Here is a 9,800-nt window from a genome sequence, read left to right as displayed (position 1 = left end):
AGCGTGGCAACAGGCAAATTAGAATTCAGCAACCCCAAATTGACCTTGAACACATGAATTTATGTTGCCACTCTAGCCTGAAGCCCACAATTTTTCATACCATTATGACATTTTAAGAGAAGATTCATATACTGATAGGCAAGAAGTGATCCAATTTTCAAGGCCATAAGTCAAAATCATGAAAAATCTATCTGTAACACTGAACCAATTTTCAAAAAATCATAACAGTCAAAAGAGATCAAATTTCATCCATATTTGGCAGTGTTATGGAGGATAGTATCCTATTAACTGCTCCAGATCAGATTTTGTGGCCATTCACATTTAACATTGAAAACTCAGTTTGAAAGCAAGTTGCAGACTGGCACTCACTATCCCGATCCACATTGCAGATTTAGCGGATATTTATCATTGAAAAGCACTTTTGATCTATATTTTAGCTTATGGAAAGGCACTTCTAACAGGACAATGATAAAACAGGCCAAGGCAAAAATTAGAATCGTAAACTAGTGTTGGCAGAGGGTTGCACTCCATGAACGCAGGGCTGTAGTTCAACATTATTATTAAGGATTGTATCTGTTCAAATTTTATTTCTACTTTTGAAAGCAGAACTTGAAATGAGTTACACTGAAAGCTAGTGAATGGAGGCACTAACTGCAGTGGGCTCATGAACGTAAACTACATTTTATTCAACATTTGATGTTAGTTGTAGCTTGATTTCACAGTAACAATCAGGAACTCATTGCCCCTTATCCTCCACAGTACCCATTTTATAGGTGTGAATGTTCAGTGATTAATGATGTATTCCAGAGAGGTAAATGTATTGATAATGCTGTGCCACGTTGGCTGCCATGTGGCGTGGGCCAGACCTACCTGAAGGACATAATGAAGGAAATCGGCCTGTGCAACGGTAAAGGAGCTCACAAAAGCATGTGGGAACTGAAGCCAGAGTGCCGCCACGACCAGTCTGCTCAGGATGATGACAAAGACCCAGATCGCCACTTCAAGACATATGGATGCACAAAGCACGCAATGAAGCATTAAAAAAAAAAATTTAAATGACATGGCTGATGACCAAATTTAGTTTGAGTTGTCTGGCACTCCAGTTCTCAAACTGTTGAACTGCACAACCCAGCAACTCCTTTTGCCTCACTGCAAAATGGGTAATAGTTATTATGGATCTCCTTCTCCCTCAACACAGCGCATATGGTGAATGATGCAGTGAGCAGTTTGCATGTTAATTGCCACGGTAGATTTGGAGATTGTTGAACACTAAAAAGCCTTTTTGTAGTTTGACAATAGTTTTGGAAACTGCTGCAGGCTTTTTTTTTAAATTGCAAGCACAGTGATGTGTAACATGTGCACAAGGGAGCATGGGGGGGGGGGGTCTGTGGGTGTGGTTACTACGCAGTGTGCAAATAAAATATTCAAATTTTTAAGTCTCAGACATTCAAAATATTGTGAATATTATATTAATATAATATTTATACTTTGTTCTTTCGGTCATGACCAATCCTGGATAAGCCGTTGAAGATAAGTGATATTTATTATATATGAAGTGTAGAAACTTTGATCAAATCAGTACCCAGAACAAGGAACAAATCAAAACAGGTCAAAGCAGGGCTGCCTGGACTGAAGACCAGAGGCCCTACAGTCACACGAGGACCCGACCTTAAAGTGTAGGTGACACAATACACTTTTTTAAAGTACGAGTATTTAAAACTAAAATTAACATTTGAAATTTATCCTTTCCTGGTGCGGTTACTGAAGAAATGAATATTAGGATTTTGAAAACCAGAAACTTTCAGGTGAATCTCGACACTGGAGGAAGTGACATCATCACAAGAATCATTATCTTAATAGTCCCATTAATTTATGGATTTTTTACAGGCTACTGACAGTCCTGTTTCCACCAAGTGGTCCTGGTCAGTGCTGCACACTATTATACGTGTCAGAACCGTTAATTCTGGCCAGCAGAACCCTTCTGATAGGCAAGTGAACACTTATGTTAACAAGCATGCATGCATAGTGTCTTGCAGCTTCTCCACTCCACGCGGAAGAAAAACTATTTACACATTTTGTTTTGTGGCTCGTGGGACAATTTCAGACAGACGTTACAAGCAGATGAGGGGCTGCGAGTCTTTCAACTTGCGGCGCAAAGTGGCCCACGGTGGAAGAGGAGGAAGCTCCATTCACAGCAGAGACTCAAACTATCAACCACAGAGCAGACGCAATCAAATTACACCTGTAGCTGAGCGTCAGTCGCGGATCAGTACAGCAGAGACTCAAACCAATGATTTGAGCACATTTTTGGTGTCACCTACACTTTAATGTCCACCAAAATATTTGAGAAAACAATGTGAGCACATAACAGAATAAAATATTACCACTGGCAACAAATGACTGCAAACAGATGGATGTTACACTGCATGATGTGACAATATTTAGATTTAATAGCAATTTATTAAAGCAAAAATTAAAAACCTGTATTTTAGGATCCTGCTTGAAACAGTGTCTAAATTTGATATTCACAGTGGGTCCTCAGGAGGTGCTCATCAGAGGAGCTGACAGCAGTATAGTCAACTGAAATCACAACAAACATGTCTAAGCTGGAGCACATTGCATTTTTCTCTTTTGAGTCCATGTGTATTGATTTACCTTCCCATGTGATTACTTGAAACTGCCACAGTGGCAAACGGAACCCCAGAAAGAAACCCGCATTAAGATTTTATTTTCAATAAAACCATAATACCAGTCTTTAAAGAAGATGGGATCTTTAATACAACCATAAAACAGTTTTAAGGGGCTGAGCTGTCAGATGACCATCTTGAAATTCTGATTTTTTGTTTTTGAAGGAGCGATCACTGAGCCAAACTTTGATATAATTTACACTGCAAAATTAATCCAAGTTTTTATAAAATGCTCACACATTTGATTTCACACAGCTGTTGTGCAGTGTTGTAGGATGTTACGTGGATATACAACAATGTAGAAGCATTACGCAAACTCGTACTCCTGTTTCAGACTGCTCCCAGGATGACTCGGCAGCCAGCGGGGAAGCCACGAGATCCACAAGGTTACTGAAAGACAAGAATAAACATTTCTCTATATGTCCGATGTACATGTACTATAATTAAGGGGGTTTGTACTGGTTTAAAGAAAAAAAAAAGTGCTTTGTAATTCCTTGGGGGAAATGTTTATGGGAAACGTGAAGCTTTTTCAATGAAGAATCTGTTTTTTTAAGATTTCAAACAAAACAACCACAATCCTCATAATATTCACTTTATGGCTTAAAAAAAGTTTCCTTGCACTAACTGCAGGCTCATACAAAATAAGACGTTAAAGTTTACAACTTGGACATCCAGGTTGTACTTTACCTAAATTCAACCACTAATGCTTTGGCCTTTGGAGGCAGAGTACTTACACATTTCTCAATTTCTAGACCATCTTTGAAGAAAAGCATGAATGGTGTGATGCCATCCTCACGGTAGTCCAGGAATCCCACAGCGCCTCCTTCTGTTAAGCTCTCCCCTTGGTAAAACTGCAGGGAGAGTGATGCATCAAAAATAAAACTACAAACTCATGAAATTACAGTGTCTCACCCACACTTTACAAGACATCACAGCCATATTAAACTATGGTGAATCCACAGTGACGCAATGGGTTTGTGTGTTTTTATGCGATTTTCAGTTTGGTGCCTGTTAATGGGTTAGAACATTCACAATGCACACCTTAGTTTCTGCGTGGCGCTCATCTGAAATGCATATACACGGCTTGCAACTCTAAAAACAGTATGAAAATATACTTATTCTCACACAAAAATCTACTCAACACCCCATAACAAGATGAAGCCACATGCCTTGAACTAAGGAGTTGCTTCCTTCTGGCCACTTGACCATCTATGCAGCAATCCACCAATCAGGCCTATATAGTAATCTTTCTGGAAGGTTCTCCTCTCTCCACAGAGGAATGCTGGAGCACTGAGAGTGACTATTGGGTTCTTGGTCACCTCCCTGACCAAGGTCCTTCTCCATCACTCAGTTTAGACAGGCAGCCAGCTCTAGGAAGAGTCCTGGTGGAGCTGAACTTCCATTTACAGATTAAAGCAGCAAAAATGTTTGTCCCCTTCCACAGATTTGTGCCACAACAATCCTGTCTCAGAGGGCTACAGACAATTCAATTCCTTTGACTTCATACTTGGTCTGTGCTCTGACATGCACTGTCAACTGAGTGATCTTATATATAGACAGGTTCAAATCAAGTCCAATCAACTGAATTTACCTCAGGTGGACTCCAATTAAGCTGTAGAAACATCAAGGATTATCAGTGGAAACAGGATGCACCAGAGCTCAATTTTGAGCTTCATGGCAAAGGCTGTGAATACTTATATATTTTTGTATTTTATAAAACTGCAAAAAACTCAAAACTTTCCATATTGTCATTATGGGGTACTGCATGTAGAATTTTAGAGACCATTTGTACTCATACACAAGGTTTGGGTACATAAGAGTTCTTGTGCAGAGCTCTCAAGTAAATAAAGTATAAACATTCATAACATGAAGTGCTATGAATACTTTCCAGCTGTACCGTATACATGACACTACCCTCCAATTGGTGTAGTTTGGGATCTCCTCAAACCTTTTGCACAACTATACAAATTAGCCACGCTGACAGGTATACAACACTTGTCTCACGATCGCTTGACATCAATAATTCAACCAGCATTCTTCATATATTTTCTATATAGTTTACAGATGGCATCAGGTGCAGCATTACAATAAATGTGAATATCAGGTAAAGCATTGAACCCATCATCTCTTGCCTGAAAGGGACATTTAGTAATTTTGAAGGCAGCTCTGATGACATCTAGTGGTGTTCCTCCCATTCCACAGCTTCATAGCGTGTAATTATCAAACAGACAAGTCAATAAGTATCCACAGATCAGCATGTGAAGTAATCAATTAAATGGATAGTAAAAACTATCAATTTACTAGTCACCTTATTGATCAATCCACCACCCATTCTATACATACGAGTGTACATTTACTTATGTGATGATGGAAAATGTTACCTTGTAGTTGTTGAAGTTTTTAAGGATTTCTACAACTGCCGTCTTGCTCCCTTCCATAAAGGGTTTCACTCTGTCCGGGTTTGATTCTTCCAGCTTTGTCTTGATGCTGACATGGAGAAACATATTTAAGAATGACTTTTCTGTGGAGGCAGTGAGACTCTGTTTCAAATAAAACAGTAACCTGAGTTCAGTTCATTTGTTTATAAAGCCTTTACTTTGATCAATATTCCAAGGTTTAAAAAAGAAGAAGCTTGAAAGATAACTGCTTCAGATTTTCTCTCCTTTTTTGAATAAACACCACTCTGTTCAAATAATTTCAGTCAAAACTTCTGTGAAGGTCATAAAAATTAATCAAGAAATTATTATATTAATGATGTGAGATGCTTTAGTCGAACACAAAAGCAAATAAACACAAACGCTGCCATTCCTCTGCTACAGTTATACTCACTCTTTCAAGTACGCCTGTATGTATTTCTTAAATTCCTTCTTCTCAAAATAGATCTCCTGCAGGTTGTGATTCATAACAATATCAACGCCGCTGACTGTGTTCTCATCATAGGTGTCGCCTTGATCTTCAGCAGAGGCGTTGCCCCCAATTAGGGAGTCATCAATCTGACCTTCTTTCCGGGAGATCAGCTGGTCAAGTTAAAAAGAAAGAAGAGAAATTTTAGAGACTAGACATTCATGTCAGCAACAATTGATGAAAATGAAAACATCTTAAGAGATTTTCTAAACTGGACAGCAGGTGTTGGACTTTCTTTTACAAAAATATTTGATGCTGTGTTTACACAACGATGGCAAGTCACGAATCCCACAAAGTATACGTTCTTGGCTGCTGATCACGAATGTGATGATTTGGGGCAGAGGCGTCAGGAGTCTTTGGAACTGTTGCAACCAGTTATCCGCGCTGTTGCGTGTAACAGCACATCGTTACGTTCTGTCACGTTGTGAATCAGGCAAATTGTCTCCAACCCCATCACTCCAGATTCAACATCAGACTGTATCATGGAGCTGCATATAAAGGAGGCGGAGAGAGCAAGATGTCTAGCTGCACGCAGCTCTCCTCTGGCTCAGACTCGTTCCCCTAAACACCAGGAACAGCAGCAGGTGGAACGCCTACAGGAGCGCGCCGAAGAGCATTGGAACGAGATTTAGCTGACTTGGCATCACTGTCCTCCTTCGTCAAACTGCAACAATGAAAATGAATATGGTGCAGCAGGGTTTAACGTGAGGCACGTGACAGAAGTAATTCGCAGTGGCGCGCAGTGAAATGTGACACCGCATCACAATTTGTGTCAAAACTTGACAGTTTCAGACAATTCTCAATGACACAAGACAGTTTAGGTTCCAAGAACCATCATAGGAGCCACTACGAATGCTGTCACGCTCTATTAAGGATCACGACTAATGAAGACGGATCAACACGCTCAGTTGCGAACTCCACGACATGAGACGAAATGAGGGTGGTGCGTGACATTCGTGGAAGATTTTTTTGACAGCCAAAAACATGCTCCACGATTATCACGCACTGACATGCACTGTTAAGAAACCTATTCAGATGCATCAAATCACGTCAAGAATGCCAGGAATGTGCAACGAATGACGGAAAAATGACATTCATAACGCATCTTGCCTATGTGTAAACGCAGCAAGCAGTTGTAAACAGTCCATCTGTGTTACATTGTTGGAAAGTATGAGCTGTTGCTGCACTTTGCCACATCCACGACATCACGGAACTGCTTTGGGTCACGACGGCAACCACTTAAGTGGACAACTGGACCACCTCCATATCTATTAACTCATTTATCTGCTGCAGCCAGGTGAAACATGGCCATCCCTTTGGCCTTGTCAACACTTCAACACTTGGGGACCTGTAGCACAGTCTCTCCTTTCAACATTACACTAGGATCATTTGAAGACACCAAATACTGAAGACACCAAGAGTTGCTTTACAGTGGTGTTCAAAATGAGTGTCTAAAAAAGTGAGTAAAGCTCAAAATCCTTTTAAGGTTTATTTCCACATGCAAATGCATTAGGAACACTGCACATTCTATTCCAAATAAAAACAAGAAGACAAATGTATCAAGTTCATCACTTTAGCTTTTCATTTGGCTGTTAAAAAAGTGTCTGCATTTTTTAGTTTATACAGTAAATGCTTAAGATTCAGCTGAAGTAATATTTAGCTGTACAAGCATTTCAGCTTGTGACAACTACATTCCACAATACCGCTGCATTTCTTGGCTTTGCCACAGAAACAGCATTTTTTTTATGTTACCTGACAAATTTTCTATAATGTCCAACAATTTTGTGGGGATCCCACAAATTCTCAGCATGTCCCAGAGAGCAGTCTGATCAACAATCAAAAAACTACTGATGATACATGACTACTCACAGGACTAGAATGATTGATTTCCAGGGCGTGAAGGCAGACTGTTCCAGTCACTCAGCGGAAAGCAGCTGGAACTATACCTTATGAAGGATAATCCTTGCAAGCCCCTTCCCTGACAGAGAACAGTGTAAAACCCCACAAGTTTCTGCTCACTCACCTTTCCTTCAACTTCAAACAGGACTTCTTCGTGAGCAGTTTTGAGAGAGTAAATATCTGAGAACATCTCATCATCTATGGAAGCAGGGTTGGGGAGAAGAGGAGGTAAAAACAACACACATTGATATAACTTGATGAAATCAGCAGCACAGATGTCTGATTAGCAAGTTTACAATTCAGTGACAAGCTCAATCACATCCCATGTTAACCTGCCCCCTAAATTGCAGCTATGAGAATGCTTATTATTGTGCTCTTCCAGATAACTTACTATTACTTCAGAAACTATCAACTATTATTGATAAATTACATTTTACCTGGAGCTGTGATTAAGTGGGATCAACTAAAAATATCCCAAGATAAATGCCCCACAATGCCAGGAGTCCATAGGAGTTCACTGATGAACTCATCCAATCTGCTGTTAATCAGTGAAATCACCTGGTGGAGTTGGAGGGTACAAAGAAAACCTGCATCCTCTTGCCCCTTTTGGAGTCAGGTTGACATCTATGATAATCTCTTCTGTCACAAATCACAAAACCCATGGATTTTAAGCCACAATAGATTTTCTTTGATCCCCCCCCCCCAAAAAAAACCAACATTTTACATATTCTAAAATAAAATATTAAATCACAGTATGAGCAGTGCCAGTGGGCGTGGGTTTTATACCGAAATTTAAGTGAAAGATTCTCTGGTGGTAAATATCTGCCCAGTTCCAAGCGTTCCAGCCAGCTAACGCCTCTACTATGTTGATGATCGAAGTTAAATTTAAAAGCGTATCAGATTATTCGGCTGCCCTGCTGCTAACTGCGGTCTGGACTCAAGTTTAACCAAAACAAAAGCTGAAACAATTACGATTGTTCTTTGTGTGACTGTCTAACAATGCTGTTCGTACCATATTTAAAGTGTTTTTCTCAGTTTGAGGTTAGCATGTGGCTAGCACCACTAGCGCAGGCCTTTTGTGGCGTTAGCTGGCGCAGTTAGCCAACTCCCTGACAATGTTTGGACTCACAGACAAGCCGCACGACAGCAAACTGGACTACTAAATGAACAGAATGAACACAACAATAATACTTACTGGTGATTATGTCCTTGTAGATGATCATTTTGCTGGTTAGACGGTGATATTACGGCAGACAGAATGCAGACCTTCGAACCTCACGGCATGGGAGAAGAAAAAGACCGTTCAGGCCGAGAGCCGCTCCATTTACGTGCCGCATACGTCACGTTTCCCCTCCCTCTCCCTCCATCCGCCATGTTGCTGCTCTCTTCGTCTCAAGACTGCAGTGACATAATTTCAGTTTTTTCGAATATGACTGAAACGTATGAAAATGTAGCAAATTCAAAATATTAATTTATTAAATACAGACACTTAAAAATATTACCATGTCTAATATAAGAATAATATGTATATGTCGTGGACATGATGAGCGATCATTTCTGTTCTTCAGACTTTTTTTTTTTTTTTTAGTAAATGCTTCAGGGGAGCATGAACAGCAGCATCTTATTATAATACTAATACTAATAATAATGCGCTATATTTATACAGGGCTTTGCACAGTGCTAAAAGACACATTACAGAACAGAGAAAATAACAAAGAAAATTAACTTTATTACCGAAAGGTAAAAAAATAAACAAGAATATAAACAAACCTTCACTGTGCCTTGAGATGAAATCACTACCATGACCGGTCCAAGATGGCGGCCGCATTTCTTGCGTCTTAACAACTAATACGGCGTCTACTCTTTTACGTCTATGTTCGTCTACAATCGTTTGGTGGCTTTTTACGGCAATGTTGTCTGGTTTGTGGCATTTTCCCACTGAACTCTAGTAGTGTAGAGTTCAGTGCATTTTCCCCACTGGGCAGATTTTTTTGTGGCATTTCCGGTTTGTCCCTCGTATAAACATACACTACGAAGAGTAAAAGAGGGATACAATGACAATGTCCAACAAACACCCACAATGTTTTTTTTTTTTGTGAGTATGGGATCATATATACTTTGTTCGTGTCCATTTTGTCTGTAATGCTGCATTGCACTCCCTTGAATACAAGTTACAATTAATGAAAATGGTTGCTGTACTGAAACAAAATATAGTAGCTTTATCATTAACAGGGACACTGCGCCATCTACTGTACCATACCCACACAAAAATAGGAGGCACCCAGAGCACCACCAAGGACACATGTGGTC

The 9,800-nt window shown here is 39.9% G+C and overlaps 1 protein-coding gene across 1 annotated transcript; it reads right to left on the bottom strand.

Moving 5' to 3' along the window:
• Positions 1-2,754: 2,754 nt before the first annotated feature.
• tpt1 (tumor protein, translationally-controlled 1) lies at positions 2,755-8,841 on the bottom strand. Its single transcript, XM_034186417.1, has 6 exons — positions 8,686-8,841; positions 7,615-7,688; positions 5,517-5,704; positions 5,069-5,174; positions 3,422-3,538; positions 2,755-3,077 (listed from the first exon to the last, which is right to left on the bottom strand). The coding sequence occupies exons 1-6, from the start codon at positions 8,711-8,713 to the stop codon at positions 3,075-3,077; spliced, it is 516 nt and encodes a 171-aa protein (XP_034042308.1). The 5' UTR covers positions 8,714-8,841; the 3' UTR covers positions 2,755-3,074.
• Positions 8,842-9,800: the final 959 nt, after the last annotated feature.

The sequence above is a fragment of the Thalassophryne amazonica genome, chromosome 14, assembly GCF_902500255.1.
Source record: "Thalassophryne amazonica chromosome 14, fThaAma1.1, whole genome shotgun sequence".
NCBI classification, from domain to species: Eukaryota; Metazoa; Chordata; class Actinopteri; order Batrachoidiformes; family Batrachoididae; genus Thalassophryne; species Thalassophryne amazonica.
The sequence above is the reverse complement of the archived record's forward strand: the minus strand, read 5'-3'. Positions and strand labels throughout refer to the sequence as shown.

Excerpts from the sequence above, each read along its gene's own strand:
- tpt1 (XM_034186417.1), bottom strand. The coding sequence starts at position 8,713 with ATGATCATCTACAAGGACATAATCACCA. Across the intron at positions 7,689-8,685 it reads CTACAAGGACATAATCACCA|ATGATGAGATGTTCTCAGAT; the intron begins GTAAGTATTATT and ends CTGCTTCCATAG. Across the intron at positions 5,705-7,614 it reads TGTTTGAAGTTGAAGGAAAG|CTGATCTCCCGGAAAGAAGG; the intron begins GTGAGTGAGCAG and ends TAACTTGACCAG.